This window comes from Xyrauchen texanus, chromosome 18, assembly GCF_025860055.1.
Source record: "Xyrauchen texanus isolate HMW12.3.18 chromosome 18, RBS_HiC_50CHRs, whole genome shotgun sequence".
Taxonomy (NCBI): domain Eukaryota; kingdom Metazoa; phylum Chordata; class Actinopteri; order Cypriniformes; family Catostomidae; genus Xyrauchen; species Xyrauchen texanus.
This window is the reverse complement of record NC_068293.1, coordinates 37,821,881-37,842,997: the sequence shown is the minus strand read 5'-3', so window position 1 is coordinate 37,842,997 and position 21,117 is coordinate 37,821,881. Positions and strand designations below refer to the sequence as shown.

General features: G+C 38.8%; 1 protein-coding gene across 4 annotated transcripts in view; it reads left to right on the top strand.

The window, feature by feature from the left end:
* The window catches only part of LOC127659240 (zinc finger protein 385B), a 179,800-nt gene that overhangs the window by 113,386 nt on the left and 45,297 nt on the right, over nt 1-21,117 (top strand). For all 4 annotated transcript variants that reach the window (XM_052148969.1, XM_052148968.1, XM_052148971.1 and 1 more), the window contains one exon: nt 13,686-13,828. In XM_052148969.1, coding sequence (XP_052004929.1) covers nt 13,686-13,828 — 143 coding nt within the window. The remainder of the gene's footprint in view (nt 1-13,685; nt 13,829-21,117) is intronic.

The window sequence follows — 21,117 nt, the reverse complement described above, 5'->3', positions numbered from 1 at the left end:
GAAACACTGGTAATGTTACATATTTTTTATTTTAATATCGACTTGGTGCCGAAGTAGCGGTACTTTTGGCAAAACTATTCACTACCATGTTATAAGAAAATGTATTAAGGCATTACAATCTAATGGCATTTCTTTGCCATGTAACCACCATAGCACTTTTGTTTTTCTATATGTTAGTGTGGCATCTTTATTATCCTCGTATGACCCCACGTCCTCATGCATGTACAAAATATTTTGTCTTCGCAATACGCTTTGCATACTTTTATTTAATTTCATTAAATTTAAACCAACTGACCTCAGTTCAGGACAATCTGGGCTGTTATTAAAGGGTTCAGCTTTGTGGTAAATGTGGCAAAACAACATTGCGCCAATCACAGCAGAGTTTGTCTTTGTGAGAAACGAAAACTACATCTGGTATGAAACATATTTACGTTTTTACATTGAAACCCGTTTGAGTCTCGTTTCATCCAATATGCCATTTTTTTATTTGTAGATATATCGCAAAATGGCACGCTGAACAGTGTCCACATGTGAGGACTATAGGTCTATTTCTCCCCTAGAAATCCTTTATTCAGTGTGCATTATCACATTGAGAATCAATGGGTGTATTCAAAAAATGCTATGACTGTAAGCAGAGTAAGCATGAAAATAAGGAGCATTTCAAATTGCTCTGAGACCAGTGCAGACAGACAGCACACTGGAGGTTAAGTCATTCACTAAATAGGGAGCCAAGTGCATACACTCCAAACTTCAGGTCAAAAGTTAAGTTTCAGGCTACAGATTATGTTTGGACCACTCAACATGGTTGGCAGACAAGGGACAATTGTAATCAATACAAAAATTCAGAATTTATAATGCTAAATTTTGACATGATTGGTCGTGATTGGACGATGCTGGCTATTATTGAGAATCAGAATTAATTGTGCTAATTTATGAGTGGTAAAATGCTACGCTATGCTAATGCTATGCTAATGCTATCAGTTGTTTGTTTGACTGTGCAAAGAGAGAAAAAAAAACATTGTAACATAAAAGTCAAATCAAGTCAAATTATTTTTTATTTGTACAGTTTTTTATTTGTGCTTTTCCCAATACACATTTTTCCAAAGCAGCTTCACAGAAAATAAACTGTAATGCCTTAAAAACCAACACTCCTAGAAACATTATAAGCAATACAAATAAAAAAAATCTGGCTTTCTACAGTATAGCTTGATTTTATTTCAAATGAATTTAGTCCCGCTGTTCCCATACATTTTTAGGAGAACTATTTGCTCTTAATAAAAATGTTCCATGTTTATTAAGGGCTAGTTACAAATCAAAAAGGGAAATGGAAAATGAACACAGCAGTCGTGCTCAGGTCTCAGGAGGTTATATATTATATTTTATTATATAAAAAATGCAGTGCAGAGAGGTCGTAGAAACAGAGATTTCAATTGACTAACAGAAACAGTTTGAACAGCTTTACAGAAATTAATCAAATTACAAACTGTTACGGTATTTCTGATAAATATAAGCCTTGGAAGGAACAATAGCGAAACGAGTCTAATGACAAGGTCTTTTGGAAACTTTATAGCCATAAAATAAAGGTGGTGCATACAATAAAAACCATTGCAAAAATATTCACAATGTTGTTTCATTTGATTGTGCCACCAAAATTGTGAATATTTTGTGAATATTCAATATGTCACTCAGCCCTAATCCACAAGTTGTTTGATTGTTGCTTTTAGCAGCACACTTCCTCATAAAGCAACCTGGACTCTCAGCATACAATGTTTTAGTTTTCACACATAAATTGTACTGTGTGTGCTATTCTGCTTTGCCCTTATACTTGTTCTGGCCAAACACAGCTCTTTGGCTGCAGAGTGCACAGTGAAGAACATTAATTACTTCAGCTCCTCACACCCACACACATTTTTCCTGTCATAAGTTTTAATGATCGGCCCTGGCCAAAGTCTTCAAACCCCTGGCATGTCTAAGTATTGTTCCCTGCAATTTAGCCATGCACTTGAGGTGGAGAATAAAAGCGGTGAAATTATTAAATCAAAATACAAAAGAAAAATAGTGAAACTCTGAGGGAACTACATTTACTCATATGATTAATTTGGGAATTCAAAGAAAAGGCAAGTATATATTACTGTATATAACCCTTTGAAACATGACATCCACTACACTGGAGATATCTTTTAAGGTAAATTGTGTAATGTCTTCACCAAAAGCATTAGAAAAACGGATTGCAATAATTACTGTTTTCAAACAGGTTTCTTGAACATTCCCTCCATCTGACATTTGTTAGACTAACAGATAGTCCCACCCCCAAATTCATGTCATCAAGCCAATGTTGCTGTGTCGGTCTGGTCGTGACACTCAAACAAATAGAGCAATTTTTTGATAGATCCACATAGCCAAAGTGTTTAAAGGGGTCATATAATGGTACATGCACTTTTTCAAGTTGATTGTACTGAAATGTGTGTTGGCTGTGCCTGTACACAACCATCCTATTATGATAAAAATCCATCCAGTGTTTTTGTTTTAATCTCCTTATATATTTTCCCCTGCCTCAAATCAAGCCGTTCGACCGTGTGACGTCACACGGTCGGACACCCCTCCCAGGATTGTTGATTGACAGCAGTGTTTCAACACAGACCCGCCCTCGCTCGTGAGCGAGCTGTCAATCATAGTCCGTCATCATTGTTGATACACTGGAGTAGAATGGCGCATAAGCGATTGTGGTGTCCTGTTCTTCGGTGTAATAACGAACACAGCAGTCATTTTGATGTCAAGTCAAGTCAAGTGGTTTTTATTGTCGTTTCAACCATATACAGTTAGTACAGTACACAGCAAAACGAGACAACGTTCCTCCAGGACCATGGTGCTACATAAAAACAACAAAGGACCAACATAGGACCACATGAGACTACACAACGAAATAAAATACCTATATAAACTACCTATATATACCTATATAAAGTGCACGTGCAAACATGTGCAAAAAGTACAGGACAGTACAACAAATTACTGACAATGAACAGGACAATAGACACAGTGCAGCGCCGACCAGTACTCAGTAGTGCAAAAAGATGACAGTTTCTAAAAATGTAAACATAACATACTATGAGATAATGTTCTATGCACATAGCAGTTATTGAGGTAGCAGACAGTTATAAAGTGACAGTAATTAAAGTGCAACTCAGGACACGTGTGTGTCAAACCAGTCTCTGAGTATTGAGAAGTCTGATGGCTTGGGGAAGAAGCTGTTACACAGTCTGGCCGTGAGGGCCCGAATGCTTCGGTACCTCTTGCCAGGCGGGAGGAGGGTAAAGAGTTTGTGTGAGGGGTGTGTGGGGTCGTCCACAATGCTGGTTGCTTCTATGGATACAGTGTTTTTTGTAAATGTCTTTGATGGAGGGAAGAGAGACCCCAATGATCTTCTCAGCTGTCCTCACTATCCTCTGCAGGGCTTTGCGGTCCGAAACGGTCCAGGTCCCAATCCAGGCAGTGATGCAGCTGCTCAGGATGCTCTCAATAGTCCCTCTATAGAATGTAGTGAGGATGGGGGTTGGGAGATGTGCTTTCCTCAGCCTTCGAAGAAAGTAGAGACGCTGCTGGGCTTTCTTGGTGATAGAGCTGGTGTTGAGGGACCAGGTGAGGTTCTCCGCCAGGTGAACACCAAGGAATTTGGTGCTCTTGACGATCTCCACAGAGGAGCCGTCGATGTTCAGCGGAGTGTGTTCACCTTGTGCTCTCCTAAAGTCAACAACCATCTCTTTTGTTTTGTCGACATTCAGGGACAGGTTGTTGGCTCTACACCAGTTCGTCAGCCGCTGCACCTCCTCTCTCTATGCTGACTCGTTGTTCTTGCTGATGAGACCCACCACGGTCGTGTCATCGGCGAACTTGATGATGTGATTGGAGCTGTGCATTGCTGCACAGTCGTGAGTCAGCAGAGTGAACAGCAGTGGACTGAGCACACAGCCCTGGGGGCCCCAGTGCTCAGTGTGGTGGTGGTGGAGATGCTGTTCCCGATCCGGACTGACTGAGGTCTCCCAGTCAGGAAGTCCAGGATCCAGTTGCAGAGGGAGGTGTCCAGGCCCAGCAGGTTCAGCTTTCCAATCAGGTGCTGGGGAATGATTGTGTTGAATGCTGAGCTGAAATCTATGAACAGCATTCGAACGTATGAGTCCTTATTGTCTAGGTGGGTGAGGGCCAAATGGAGGGTTGTGGTGATGGCATCGTCCGTTGAACGGTTTGAACGATACGCAAACTGCAGTGGGTCTAGTGAGGGGGGCAGCTGGGTCTTAATCTGCCTCATGACGAGCCTCTCGAAGCACTTCATGATGATGGGTGTAAGTGCGACGGGACGGTAGTCGTTGAGGCAGGACACTGAAGACTTCTTTGGCATGGGGATGATGGTGGTGGCCTTGAAGCACGTTGGAACAACGGCGCTGCTCAGAGAGATGTTGAAGATGTCGGTAAGAACATCTGCTAGCTGGTCTGCACATCCTCTGAGCACTCTGCCAGGAATGTTGTCTGGTCCAGCAGCCTTCCGTGGGTTGACTCTACGTAGAGTTTTCCTCACATCTGCCGTGGTAAGACAGAGCACCTGGTCGTTGGGAGGAGGGGTGGACTTCCTCGCCATCACGTCGTTCTGCACTTCAAACCGAGCGTAGAAGTCGTTCAGCGCATCTGGAAGGGAGGCATCTTTGTCACAGGCAACTGATGTTGTCCTGTAGTTGGTGATGGCCTGGATGCCCTGCCACATGCGCCGCGTGTCACCGCTGTCCTGGAAGTGACTGTGGATTCTCTGGGCATGTGCGCTTTGCCTCTCTGATTGCCCGTGACAGTTTGGCCCTAGCTGTTCTTAGGGCTGCCTTATCGCCTGCTCTGAAGGCGGAGTCTCGGACCTCAGCAGCGTGCGCACCTCCACAGTCATCCACGGCTTCTGGTTGGAGCGTGTGGTGATGGTCTTGAGAAAGTGACATCATCAATGCACTTGCTGATGTAGCTGGTCACTGATGCTGTGTATTCCTCCAAGTTGGTAGAATCGCCATATGTTGCAGCCTCCTGAACATGTGCCAGTCAGTACACTCAAAACAGTCCTGAAGAGCAGAGATGGCTCCTGCTGGCCAGGTTTTCACCTGCTTCTGAAGCGGTTTTGTGCATCTGACGAGCGGTCTGTATGCTGGAATTAACATAACAGAGATGTGGTCTGAGTAGCCGAGGTGGGGGCGGGGCTCCGCCGCTACGCGCCTGGGATGTTTGTGTAAACAAGATCAAGCCGTTAGCCCCTCTCGTTGCAAAGTCCACATACTGATGGAATTTAGGGAGCACTGTCTTGAGATTTGCATGGTTGAAATCTCCGGCGACAATAAACAGTCCGTCGGGGTGAGCGTTCTGCAGTTCAGCTCATAGCCCCATACAGTTCACAGAGCGCTTCCTTAGCGTTAGCGCTGGGGGAATGTAAACTCGGTTATGCAAACAGTGGTGAATTCCCGTGGTAGATAAAAAGGTCTGCATCTAACAGTCACAAGCTCCAACAGCGATGAACAGTAACTAGAGACTAGCATAGAGTTCTTGCACCATTCCGTGTTGATGTAAACACACAAGCCACCACCGCGAGTCTTACCGCAGAGAGCTGTATTTCTGTCGGCACGAAACGAGGCGAGCCCGTCTAGCTGAATGGCGGCATCCGGAACTCTGTCGCTGAGCCACGTCTCCGTGAAAACAAAGACGCAGCAGTCTCTAAACTCACGCTGCGTAGCCTGCTGGAGTCGGATATAGTCCAGTTTATTGTCCAGGGAGCAAACATTTGAGAGCAGGATAGACGGGAGAGCCGGCCGGCTAGGGTTTGTTTTTAGCCTAGCATGGACCCCCGCCCTCTTCCCGCGCTGCCGCTTTCTCGCACACCGCTTACGACGTCCTCTCCCCCGGCCACCGGCATCCGAGGGCTGGAGGCCTGGTCTCCGCAGCAAGCCGAGTATGCGTAGCGCCTCCTGCAGGTAATCATGCAGCTTGGTTTTTGCATGAGTCTTATATTTCAGTAGTGTCTGGCGATGGTAGACACGAACACCGGTTGCTCCGATGTCCATGTGTTGCAAAAGTCGGGCTTTTTAACAAAAAATAGCACCATTGTGGATCCGGAGTGGCCGCTGCGTGCTACCGCGCTGCCATCTTGGATCATTTTCGTGCGACGTAGTTACGATGGGTGATGTTCCTAAATCTGAACCGCTGAAGACGCAGTGGCTGAGTTTTGTTTACGATGGGAATATTCCCCACGAGCAACGTCAATGCGTTCATGTTTGCGCGAATAATTTTTCACCAGACTGCTTTATAAACGAGGGTCAGTATAAAGCTGGTTTTGCTAAGAAGCTGCTGCTGAAAAAAGATTCGGTACCAACTATTTATATTCCCTCTGCACCTCCAGAAGAAGTAAGTGTAACATTTTATTAACCTTTATATTAATCTTTGCAAATCGCTTGCACGCTTCACAATGAATGTGGCTAATGTTTACGGAGGGGCGGGTGACCAAAGCTCATTATCATTTAAAGTCCTATGCACTGAAACGGCGTGCTGAAATCAGAGCTGTTTTTGAGCAGGTAAAATTAGTGTTTTCTTAAAATACTAATGAGAATTTTTAATAAAAGTATATTACAAAGTTTTCATTTAGACCCTAAAGATTCATATTAACTTGTACAAAAATGGCATTATATGACCCCTTTAAACTTGTTGGGGAAATCAATCTATAATTGGCTTGCTTATATTTACTAAGTCTTTTCATGTCAAACTGGGAAAGGAGAAAGTATCTAAACATTGAAATACGACACAAATCACTTTTTAAATGCCATTTTTCCAATGACAATCACTATTCAGTATGCAAATATTACAATGGCGCCATCACTGTTGGTTACATTTTGAATTCAATAGAAGTCAATTAATTTAAAATTTCTTGTTTAATGTGTTTTAAAAAAACAAAAATAGATACTGTAGCACACAGAAGACTGAAATTCTCTATTTAAAAAACTGGAATGGAGTCTGTACGTCGAATCAGTGCAGGCTGAATTAATTGCAGAAGTTTAATAGGTAGGGTTGGGGATTTGGAATAAACCATAACCAGAATGCCTAATATAAACACAGCCTTGCAAAGAGAGAGAGAGAGAGAGAGAGAGAGATTCAGGAATGACTCAATTCTAGTTTTGAAGTACAAAGAAACATTACATTTTCTTTTTCGACCCCTTTGTGATTTAATGCTTCATGCATCAAATTGTTCAACTAATACCATGTGTTTAGGAGTTGAAATCTAAATGATGGAGACGATCATTACAGACTAAATATCTTCATCTTTGATGGTTTCATTAAGCTCTGAAATATGCAGGGTTTTGCCTCAAATGAAGCCTGAGATAGCAGTTGTTTTATTGAAACTGAATGTTCTGGTCAGGCCTCAGCACTCTAAATCATAGATATGAATTTTGATGCCAGTCGAAGGACCAAGTTCAGTTATTGCATGTGGTTTTTATCAAGCTCAGCAAATGGGAATAAAATAAGTCTGTTTCGATGTACAGGTGGAGAGGGAGACATCTGTGTAGCAATGGAGTGTTTGCATTTGTAATACAGTGTACTGGACTTGTTCTGACCTGTTCGATGCAATCAGTGATGTCTCAGAAAGAATAATTTTTACACAGTAATTATAAGCAATTTCCTTGTTTATGTGGCCTGGTTTGAATATGTGGAAAAGAAGGGAAAATTTGTTAACTCTTAACAACTTGTTGACAAACTAATCAGACACATTTTTAAAATCTTTTGGTGTTCTTAACTGGTGGGTCATGTCCCAAAAATGCATTGCAGGTCTGTTCCAATGGGTTGTGGGCAGCAAGGAAAAACATGGCAAATAATAGAAGGAAAATACCTATATTTTTGTGCAAATAAATCTATATAAACGTTTATCAATGTTTAAAATAGTCTTTTTTTTTTTTTTTTGGTGCAGGTCAAAGTTTGTGCATGAAATAAGGTATTTTGTCACAAATTAAGCAGATGCTTATGTGGACAAGTTGTGCGATATGCACTTTTCCTTAAAAACCGTGAACAAATCTATGTATGGTAAAAGAAAATACGACCCAGACTTCATTTATGTGCATGTTCAAAGAGGACAAACGTGGTTTGTGCTGACCTCAATGTGTTTTGCACAGTGAATCATTGGCTATATTAATGTATTAAATACATAATGATAATATATTTCCTTTTTGATAAACTGGTTTTAGGTCACCAATGTGGAAATCACATTGTTAAATCTTGGTCCTGAAGCAAAAAATAGTTTTTTGAACACACTGTACCTACAAAATGAATCAAGCGAAATAACTATGTCCATAATTTGATTTTGTTTTATAGCTGTGAAAGCGGTTTTATGTTTTTGGTGAGGCAGCCACAAGACTACAAGAGGCCCTTTGAGGGCGTCCAATAGCCTAGACTTGTTGGACAACATCAGAGAAGATAAGCCAAAAACCATTTCTTGTACGCTGCATTAATCCTTTTAGAGTTTAACTGAAACTGACAGCCATTGATTCCCAGTTATTTTTCAAGTTTTTTGCCAAACAGATGAAATGAAATGGAAAAAAGCCCACTTTTAGCTTTTTTTTTTTTTTCAAGTAGCGTACATGTACCTGCCTTGTTCATGATTAAAGCAGCTTTATCATGCATTATACCTCCTGGGATGCCCTGTGTTTCACAAAAGCATATAAAGAATTTAGCATATCCACTACCATGCTAAAAGCACTTTAATTTACAGTTACCATATTTATAAAAATAGAGAGAGAGAGATAGAGAGAGAGAAAATGTGGCTCGCCGGTCCCCAGACACACTGTTGCCTGGTCCTTGGCCAGCTGGGTAGTGGTCCAATGCGACGCTGGGCGATGGCACTGGACATTGCCTCCTGGTGGCCTGCAGCGAGCTCCACCGCCCCTGGCAGCGGCTCCTCCACTCCAGCCCGCCAGCAGCGGCTCCTCCGCATCCTGGTGAACCGCTCCTGTACCACCGTACCATATCTCCAAGAGCAGCGAGGTCTCTCTGACAGCGCATCCCTCCTCCTTCCTGGGTTTCGGCACCAGAGGAGGCAAGAACCAGCAGAACAGTCAACATAACTTTAATTACACAAATGAACTTAAACAAACACAAACACACACACACAGCTGCTGCATGTCTCTCTCTCTCTCTCTCTCTCTCTCTCAGCGCCGGGTGTGTATCATCACGTCTCAGCCATGCACTCCCCCTCGTCACACTGGCTATAATTTTTTGGACCACACTCAGGCTGATTATGTCTCACTACTTGCCCTCTGATTCGTATAACAAAGCTATGGATTTCTTTTAGCAGGGCATTGAACTGGAACTGACCCTTTTCTTCTCGTCACATACATGATTAAAAATCTCCATGGCACATTAAATGAGATCCTTTTTTATTGCATGTCCAATTGGACCTGTCATTGTGTCTTATAAATGAACATGGTGTTACTTACGCTGATCAAAGTGTATTAGGGGCCAATTTATTCAGCAATGTAGCATTAACAGCTGGCTTCTAAGTACATGATCCAATTGTCCAGTCAGGGTGAATTACTATTTGTGTAAATGAAAAGAGACTAATTTACTGATTGTACAGAATAAAAAAAAAGTTTTTGTCATTGCAACAATGTAACAATCTCACTTGTAAGTTTTAATGAGCTCACTTGTATGTTCACACTTGAACTGATCTTTCATTCAACTACAGTACAGAAAGTAGCTACTAAAAGTAGTCATTTAACATATGCTTTAATCCAAAGCAATCCAATTTAAATTTAAATTTTTATCATGTTAATAGTGCAGGACAGTCATGACGAAAACATCACCATATAGCAATTTGTTTTCCTGCATCATGAGAATATATTTGTCATGCCATTCTCACCCCAGTTCGGATGATTCTGTCATAGGCTCGGCAGTCTTCGGAATCAAAATAATGTTTTATTACTCTTAATAAATAAATATATTAGTTTAGTTGCATTATGCTATCATATGCTATATTTTATATATTATATCTATATTATAATAAATGTATTTTTGAACGCCTAACTCCACCCCTACACCTACATTTTTTTTATTTTATTTTTTTCAGTTAAGGCATACATTTCATACATATATACTCCGCTGCGCGACATGACCGTATTATTACCTTGGGTGTACATTATTTTTAAACTATTCAACGGTCTGTCATCAATTATTCCTTACATAACCAAGCAACAATATAAAATATTGTAACAAGCAGATACAAGTACAGTCACAGTAATTTATTAAAAAAATAACAAAAATGTTTAAAGGTATTCCAAAGGACTCATGCTGCATTTAAAGTCTTGTGAAACTAGGGATGTCCTGATACCAGGGGCGTGTCTAGGGGGAGGCTGGGGGAGGCAGTGCCTCCCCTAGGATAAGCCCTGCCTCCCCTGAGAATTTGAGAAATAATCTGTCCATCTGTTGTTTTGAGTGTAGCCCCGAATGTATTTTGAATAGTTGACTGACAAATATGAAACCGGACAAAAGCCTATGTAAACCCCCGAAATCATAAGTTGCTTTATTTCATTGTGCTTTGGCTTTGCACATACTGCATAAACCCTGTAAAAATAGACATAGGAATATTCTAGTGGCTTGGTAGGTCCGAGTTAACGCAGTCACCTCTCACGCCAGAGACCGCGGTTCGAGCCCTGTTCGGAGTGTAGTTTTCTTGTTTATCAGGTGTTGTTTTCGCTAAGGATAACCAATAAGCATTAACATAAAATGTATGTGTCACTTGTTTTGTGATATTATTTTGTAGGAAATATACACTTTGATTTGATTAAATGGTTTTGTAGAGTGTAGCAAAGATGAGCAACAGACTGAGGAGCAGCAGCAGCAGCTGTGCCAGAATCAGGCATGGAAACTGGTAACAATTAATAAGTCACTTTACTTTAGAGAAAGTTAGAAGTGAAACATTGTTTATCTCAATGATCCTAATGAAAGGATTTTGACAGATGAATTATTCTCATAGAGATGATGAGAATTATGTACAGTTCGATGCCATAGTGTGTCAATGAACTTCATTCATGTATTGCTTTAACTTAGGATCTTATACATCATTTTGACTATTTATGTCAAAAAATATAAATTATTTATATTCAATATTTTTTTTACCTCACTTTACTCACAATAATATAACTCTTTTGTGATGACTTTATGGTAATGTACATGAAAATTCAAGAATCATGATAGATCTTAGGGCAATCCCACTGATCTGCTCTTCCCAATACATTTTCTTCAATGGTATTGGTCTACAATTTGACATATGTAGCACTTGATGAATTAGTTGTTTGAAGCTGATTTGCAATAAGTTATGTGCTGTATCTGTTCTTTTGCATCACAGATGATTCAGGGAGGAGAGAGGATGTTGAGGATAGTACTAGAGTGGAAGATTTAGGAACTGTAGAAACAGGCCCAGCCAGAGCAAAACTCAAAGAATACCCTCTCACCAGCTTTGGACTACAGAGAAGTGGTTGCTAGTGTGAAAATAAAATTGTCTGGGCTAAGCCCCGGATGTCCTTCAATGCTGGAAACGTCTCTGCATCTGATGATAAATTACAATTTAAAAGTGGATTTTTTTTTGTGCATATTTTTCCATCGCTAGCAGATGAGTGAGGTCTGACACAACAAAAGTCCAGTTTAAGCCCTATAGTCTAATAGGGGCCCTGTGCTTAGAAACAGATCTCTGGGTTCCTGGCTTAGAAAAAGATATGCACTAAAACAGATTGTGTGTAGTATAGCTTAATTTTGTGCAGATTTTTTCAATTGTTTATGTTGCCCCCCCAAACAAGCCAAATGCCCCCCAAACATGATATCCTGGAACCCTCTGCCTGATACTGGTATCCGAATCAGTCCAATACTGCACTAATGTACTTGTACTCATCGTAAAAATGCTCTGATGCTCAGTGCACAAATTAAAATAATGTTATGCCCTAGTATGATTATTAAACCATTAAGGCTGTGATTTAAAAAGATGAATATATAGTTTGCATGTAATGCACACTTTAAATGTGAGCACTTGTGAATGCATGGAGCAGGTGTTGTCATTCCAACACCGGCTGCTCATCCCTTTTAGAGCTCCTTGGCTCATATACGAAAAACCCCATCATGAGCATCGCATGCTCTGTTTGTAGCAGATGACAGCAAGCAGAGTGCTAATTCACTTTGTAGCATGAGACACATATTTAAAATGCAGTTTGTTAAACACATTGGGTCACGAAGAAACCTGCTTTTCTGGAAGTGAGAAGCTACTGTCAAAACAGCACAGAAACTCTCAAAATAAGAGCTTTGCCAAAATAAAAGCTCAATTTAAATGTGAAAAAGTACGACAGAAATCTATCACTACTGTATATGGTAGTTTTGTAATATTCACTGTAATACTGTTACAACTAATAATAGTTATTATCATAATATATTAATAGTATGTATTGTATTTAAGGAATATTTCACATCTGTGATGCAGCACTTTTTCCTTTTTTGTTTTTACAGAATTTACTCCAATGTTGTATTTTGGATTATGCTGTGAGGTTCTGTATAAAAGCACTTCATTTGATAAGAATAATTATGTTTAAATGAATTCACTTATTTAGACATGATTTTAATGATAACATTTATATAAACTGTTGATATGTAATTCAGAATCAAATAAAACAAAACAACAGATATCAGTATCAGTGAGTACCAAAAAGGAAGTATCGGTACTCATACTCATTCTCAAAAATAGGGTATCGGGACATCCCTATCTGATAACTCTGTTTGAGGAACTTCTTTGTCTCCGTAACGGCAGTCTCATCTCATTCAAAAATATACATCCAAACATTTGCATGTTGCAATCAGTCACTAGACATGCGACAGCCAATGGCACATGACATCACTGATGTCAAAGCTGGATGGGGTCTGACCATTATGCCAAATGGGGACATTGATCACTGTATAAAGATTTCACTTTGGATCTGTTTCTCACACAAAGCCACCACATGGCATCAGAGGATCCAGAATGCAGTGCACAAATAGCATATTATTTTTATGATAATTTTTATGGTGATTTTCTATTTTTTTTTAGCTGCAACTGGGACATTATGAAAACTCTATTTGTGTCCCATGGCAAACAAAACAATGATGAGAGATATTTTAAGTTCCTTTCATTTTTAAAAAGTAGCTTTGTGTAAAGTATTTAAATCCTCTGAAATTAGTTGAATATGGCATCAGACATTTAAAAATACAGGCAAAGGGTGATGTAGGCAAAGGACCAAAAAAGACATTTTGATGTTGCAGGTAAAAAGTCTCTATAGGGACATCATTATGGGAGTGTGTTAAATAGTGAAAAATTCCCTGATTTTCGTCATGCTAATTTTGCTCTCAGACTATTGGACATCTCCCTCTCATGCCAGTCTTATTCCACACTGCATCTCAGATGTTCTGCTTCATTTGGTTGATAATGATAAGTGTGTTTCCATTCATCTCTCCAGTGCACCTTCTCTCACTCTCCTCTTATTCGCTGCTCACTATTTAAATTCCCCATCTATGCACCAGTGCAGATCCTTTGTCCCTTGAGTTTAGAGTTTTTATCTTTTCTTATTATGATTCCTCTTGACTCTCTCTCTCTCTCTCTCTCTTTTCTGCAGGAAGTTCCTGTCATAGCAACACACTCCCTGCGTTAGTCCGGACTTCGTCTCTAATGATGCAGTCCACTCTGGACATGAAGCCTTTCATGACCTTCCCTATGGAGAACTCCTCTCCAGTTGGCCTTTTCCCCAATTTCAATACGGTAAGCAGGCCTGCTTTCCTCTTGCCTCTCTTGGCCATCCGCCCCATTAATGCTGGCCTCGTTCCTGTGTGGAATGACACTGATGGAATTAAAAGCTTCTCTGTAATGAATAAAAAGATTGAGTGAAGACAGGTGATGTTCTAATTTTTTACACATATAAAGTTCATGATTGAGAGTCCTTCAAAAACTACAGTAGCCATGATATTGTCAAGAAGTGTAGTTGTCTGGAAGATGGTCCAAAAATGGTGTGCAAGTGGGTGTTTTCAGAATGGCATTCTATCTACTATTTTTTAAGGACAGTAGTATGCAGTATGTATGCAAATGTGGAATTTTCTGTTTGCATGGAATTCACAGATGACCCAAGGAGGTCTGGAATACCTAAAGAGAGTTATCCGTTAGGATTCCCATTAATCTCAGTGTAATTGCTCTGCTGGTGCATGCAGCCTCAATAGTACGCAAACTGGATGCTGCCCTCTTTGCTTCATTGGCACTCAGCTCTGGTGACTCATATTTTTTTGAGCCATAAATGCAATGTGACGGATCACTTTATGCTCTATATAGAGTTGCATTCCTTGCAACAGATAACGAAAAAATATAAACATATTTCACGCCATCAAGAGCCCTCCTAAGAAATCGGACACTGAAAATTTTAATACATTTATAATATGCAGTATATTTTTATAAGGGCAAATACAAAGGAGAATTGAAAAAAGAGCTTTAAAGCCTATACCCCCATGAAATATGGACGAAGCTATGAGTTGTTCTCCTCTGTAAATATGTTCAGTTCTAATAAGCTTTGGTTGAAGTGAAAAGTTAATTCAATGATTAAGATCCTGATGAAAGGAAAAGAATATCGGTTAAGGATTCCTACTGTCAGAATATTTGAACATAGCCCTGTATAAATTACATGTTGATTAGTTTTTCTTTTTGTTGGCTTTTGTTAATATCAGTCAAATTTACATCTGCAATCTCAACTCAAAATCAGTGCTTTACGGTCAGATGTGCATATGCAATATTATATTGTTAAAGGCCCTAAAACCCTGTGGTGCTACCAAATCAGGTGCCACCATCTGTAGAACTTGGTGCCATTGCTCTTATATGTTAGTCTGGAGCCCTGTTTGTATTATAAAACGGATAGTTGCAACTCTAAATTCTGATTGGATAAGCAGTTTTTGAAGCCATTGTAAAATGCCAATAAATGCACATCTGTGACGATAAAACCATTGTTATGTAAATTGTGCAACAATTTGTGTAAGAATTATTTTATCGCAACAAAAGTGGACCAAAAAAGAATGCAGGTTAAGGTCTGCATTCATGCGGAACTCCCGCAGAAACCGCAGGACCTGATTAGATTTCTTGCGCCGCTGGATTAAATTTCTGAGCTTAAGGCGGGAGCGGGAGCGGACAGTACTTCCATGAGATGTGGATGTGAGCGGGCGGTCAGAGAAGAATTCATATTTTATGAATTAATGAATGCAAACCCCCAATGTGGGCAGAGAGTGGGTGAACATGGAGTCAAATTCAGTGGGAGCATTTGGGTGTGGGATAGAAACTTGCAGGAGTGGGATGAAAAAAAAATTCCCGTACTGACCTCTAGATCCAGGTACAATGTGAATGGCAATGTGAATAGAGAAATGGGGAATTTTTCACTCATTCACTTTTGGGTCAACTGAAAAAGGCCTGTGTTATTTTTAAAGAAAATATACACAGTAACTACATATTTGGGAAAATACCCATATCCTGAAGACTATGATCTCACCTGTGACCTCAGCTATGCTCAGATTAATGTTTTTAATCAATGTATAAACATGTGTTTATGTACAACAACATTAAATTGTATTGTTTGCAGAGTGACTCAGAGTTGCATTTGTTGGTCAGAAGTGTGGACACCCTTAATTTATAAAGTTAGCATCATTAGCATCATTCAGATTATATTATGCAGCCCAAGTATGCCATACAGTAGGCTATATTTCAAACTGACCTTAGCCGGTTTGTGTTTGGGGGAGATCTGTGGCTGCCGATCCTTCACACATTGATTCAAGCCCCTAAACCCAACCCCTAAAATGAGATGGAGCAAAATTGATTTTTTGCTTTTATCTCCCCTAACCCACACTGCTGCAGTGATGGCAATGAAGGGAGACAGAGAATGGCTGATGAGATCTGGAATGGAAAGAAAGTCTGTCTGAATTTGGGGCTTGTTTAACAGCTGCTGCTTTTATTTTCCCACTCCAAATCGTTCTCTTTTCACTTTCTCCATTGTTTTATTATTTTTTTTATTTTTTAGAATTCAATAATTGTATCAAAAATGGTATCAGAATCGAAGAAATGTAATATAAAATAACACACAACAGAGGAATTGTAATAGTCGAACTGATGTTTTTCAACAAAACATGAATAAATACATAATTCATTTTAATTACCTGTAATATTTTCCTATTTATTCCCTTTGTAGAATGCATTCTCTCTACTAATTAGACATATTTCTCTTATCTAAGTTCAATACAGTCAAAACAATTAAGAAAGCTGTCAAAACAGTTTAATTATATTAAATAGAAAATTCCATTGGTGGAATTAATATAATTTTTCTTAAATAACTAATTTTGTGTGTGTGAATGATAACAGGTTCATGGTTAATATATTCTGACAATTTTTATTATTTGTTATAAAAATGCCACCCACACCAGTTATATAAATTTCTTTGAATTTAATTAAATTTTTTTTATGTCCTTATAGAGGCAGATTACCCAAAAGTACAAATTCTGGCCTCGTGTTGTTTCCATCTGTATGACTTATTCTGTGGAACTCAAAAGGAGATATTAAGCAGAATTATAGTCTCAGTCATCATTCACTTTCATTGTATGGAAAAAGAATGCAATAAAAGTCAATGGTGATTTGTTTGTATTATTCTGCCTAACATCTCTTCTTTGTTTCACAGACGAAACAAAGTTATTCAGTTGTGGAACAACATGAGGGTGAGTATATGATCTCTTTAAATTCAAATTCGACTTAAATTTGGCCATGAATTTCATTGGATTTTAAAAGCATTCTCAATTCAATTTTGTTTCCTACAGTGCCTCAAAGTGACAACACTCTTAAAAGCAGTTATAGGTTAGTGAAAGCATGGGTCAGAGTCAGCTGTTAGCATGCACTCACCAGTACATCTGCTGTTGACCGTGTTTTTTTAACAACCCAGCAACCACAGGACGATTTGCGCCATAAATAAACAAATAAACACAGGAAAAGCTGTCATAATTACTGCTTGACTGTTCGTGAAAATCAAGAGTTCTCTAGGCTGCAATCAGGCCATCGCAAAATTAGCCTAATTATACCATCTTCCTACAAGACCTTCAAATGAATTAATTTCTCCTAATGATGCTAATCACAGTAGTCTCTATTGAGCTTACAAGTAATGGCATAATTATAGTTAGCAATGCACATGATTCACAGTCATTTTTGAGGTATTACTTGATAAGCGCTGTTGTTTGTGTGTCTCCTATAATGATCTCACCTCTCCTGTTGCTTTGACTCTCCTTTAATCAACATTTGCGTTTCTCAACTGCGTCATTCCTGCTATGGAGTAGATTGTCACGTTTTCATCATATATGCTTACAGTATTCTGGATAAAAATTTAATTCACAATCTTAAAGATTGAAATCATATTAGTTTCTTTTTACATCAAAATATCACAATTAAGTGAACATAAGGGTGAATTTTAAATAATTCACTATTTTGATTTGAGCAAATGCTGCTTTTTTGCCATATCTGCCACATGTTTCTCAAATGATTGAAAATCTGACAATTTATCAAGAAATCTTCCAGGTGTTTCTTTATATTTTCCTTTCTCTAATCAAAATGTTTCAGCAAAATATGTTAAAATATAGTTTTAAAACTGGTAAGCAGTTTATACATTGGTGGCCAAAAATTTGGAATAATGTACAGATTTTGCTCTTATGGAAAGAAATGGGTACTTTTATTCACCAAAGTGGCATTCAACTGTTCACAATGTATAGTCAGGACATTAATAATGTGAACAATTACTATTAAAATTTTATTTATTTTATTTCTTTTTCAGAACTTCTTAATCTACTTCAAAGAGTTCTCATAAAAAAATCATCCACATGCAGCAATGACAGCTTTGCAGATCCTTGCCATTCTAGCTGTCAGTTTGTCCAGATACTCAGGTGACATTTCACCCATCTCTTCCTGTAGCACTTGCCATAGATGTGGCTATCTTGTCGGGCACTTCTCACGAACCTTACAGTCTAGCTGATCCCACAAAATCTCAATGAGGTTAAGATCCATAACACTCTTTTCCAATTATCTGTTGTCCAATGTCTGTTTCTTTGCCCACTCTAACCTTTACTTTTTGTTTTTCTGTTTCAAAAGTGCCTATTTCTTAGCAATTCTTCCCATAAGGCCTGCATTCAGGAGTCTTCTTTTTACTGTTGTACATGAAACTGGTGTTGAGCGGGTAGAATTCAATGAAGCTGTCAGTTGAGGACATGTGAGGCGTCTATTTATCAAACTAGAGACTCTGATGTACTTATCATCTTGTTTAGCTGTACATCTGGCCTTCCACATCTCTTCCTGTCCTTGTTAGAGTCCGTTGTCCTTTGAAGACTGGAATGTACATCTTTGTATGGAATCTTGAGTTTTCTGGCAATTTCAAGCATTGTATAGCCTTCATTCCTCAAAACAATGATTGACTGATGAGTTTCTAGAGAAAGCTGTTTCTTTTTTGCCATTTTTGACCTAATATTGATCTTAAGACATGATAGTCTATTGCATACTGTGACAACTCAAAACTACACAAAGACAATGTTAAGCTTCATTTAACAAACCAAACAGCTTTCAACTGTGTTTGATATAATGGCAAGTGATTTTCTAGTACCAATTATCAATTTAGCATGATTACTCAAGGATAAGGTGTTGGAGTGATGGCTGCTGGAAATGGGGCCTGTGTAGGTTTTATCAGAAATTACTTTTTCCAAATAGTGATGGTGCTGTTATTTACATCAGTAATGTCCCGACTATACTTTATGATCAGTTAAATGCCACTTTGGTAAATTAAAGTACCAATTTCCTTCCAAAACAGCAAACATGTACATTATTCCAAACTTTTGGCCGCCAGTGTAGGTTATTCCAGTCCTTAATATCACTTTACATTCTGTTAGTCTTTTGTAATAAGCTAGTTCCTTTTTGACATCATCCTCTGGGAAATTACATAATTTTAACAGTACAAACATCAGTAAGTTTTAGCAATGAATTTTATGAATACTGTGATATTTTGTGGGATAATTTGGCTTGTTTCACTCTAAAATGAAAGAATTTGGTATATTAACCTAAACATGTCAAACTTAACTTTAAATATCAAAATAATTCATGTAATTAACTCTCACGTAAAGCTAGCTCTCAATCCCTCAATGAGCTATGGTTATTTGAGCTCTTATTTTTCTGTCCTGTTAAGCGTCACGGTATTTGTCTTGCGACTGCATAAATTATTAAGCTGTATTTAATAAAGTGCCTGAGCTTGACCCGAGCATTTTTCTGAAAGTCTGGTGTACCCTTTTACAGAAACACTTTGTGAAATTACAAACACAATCATGCACAAAATTGGAGTTCAAAAGCTACAGTACTAACTGAATGTGCAAAACAGGAACTAAGCAAACAGCCCTAACTGAATGTGTATAACAGGTATTAGAGATATTTTGAGGAAAGATAACTGCTATTGTTTACTGTGCAGTAAAAACAAACAGTACTGCTTATGTGTGTACATATGCTTCTTCTGGCAATCCATCTGAGCTGACTGTTTGTGGAACATCATGCGCAGGTGTCCTTATGTATAATTAGTGCTTTCTCCTCTCCCAATGCAGAGCAGGAAGCCTGCAGGTCCTCCCAAGCTGCTATTTACATGATCCACCATCTTCTGATCATGAAATCTGAAAAAAAAAAAAAAACGGCTTTTTCACCTGATAATAATATGATTGACACCAAGGATGGGATCATTAGAAATGTAACGATTTTGTGTCAATTCTTATGCCCCATAACTGTTTCCTTTACGATTTCATTAATGATTCTTCATACTTTGACAAAGCACCAAACAATTCATCCTTACTATATTATAACCTTTACCATACAGTATTTTGTTGTGAGTTTGTCTGTGACTGATTTGTGAGTCATTTTGACTGATTCATTGAAAAGAACTGGTTCAGAAGAGTCATTGGTTTGTGAATCAGACTACACTGATCACACACTTTGTTGTTACGTGCAACCACCATGGACAACATGATAGAAAGATGTTTTATTGTATTTGTTTGCGGCACCAGTCTATCTCGTTCCCCAGCTGAGAAAAAAGAAAACAGCTTAAAGTATACTAAGGTGGTTTGCTGGTCTTTCCTGGTTTCAGCTGGTCTCCCAGTCTGAATAGCTGAAAAGAGCCCCAAACTCTTCTAAAGCCAGCAAAAACATAACCAGCTTAACCATGCTGGGAGACAAGCAAACCACCTTTAGGCTGGTTTAAGCTATTGTTTTCCCTTTAGTGCCATCACAATCAATTCAGACTGCAATTTCAAAATATAATTTTGTAACCTAATGTAATGTAATATAATATATGGACCCACAATGTACTTATTATGTACAGATAGGTTGTTGCATTGTACTTATATTGTACTACTGCATTTCAGTACATCTGTAAATACACTGTTAATCTTACCCTTAAACCTAACCCTACCCTTACCCTAAACCCTAACCCTACCCCTATTCCTAAACCTACACGTACATCAACCTCAGTAGCAGCACATGTGAGAATTGTGCAGAACCACATGTAGCTGCACAATAAATACAATGTATTAGTTCATGGCCGGACTTGAACCGCGGTCCTCTACATCCAATGCCCTATCATTTTAAGCTACCGCACAATGGGAATAAGGCCGTATATGTAGGTGAGTCTGTAATAAAAACATTAAAATATGTTGTTTTTCATAAGATGTGTTTGAGTAAATGTGTGTTGACATCATAAAATAGCAGGTTCTGAGTAATAGAGAGAAAAATAAGTATTTATACAGTCATTATCTGCCATTTCAAATCAAGTCATGATTTGAGTGAAAGTGAATAAAACAGTTGTTATTGCACCTCTAGTGTTCATTTCTCCTGGAATTTGCAGGGAATAGTATCTGGAGACACGTGTAACGAGTTTTGCAAAAATGTATATAGAGTCACATTTTCACTATGAGACCATATTGCTGTAATGAATCAGGCAGACGAGGAGGTGCGGATCCAAATGCAGTTAA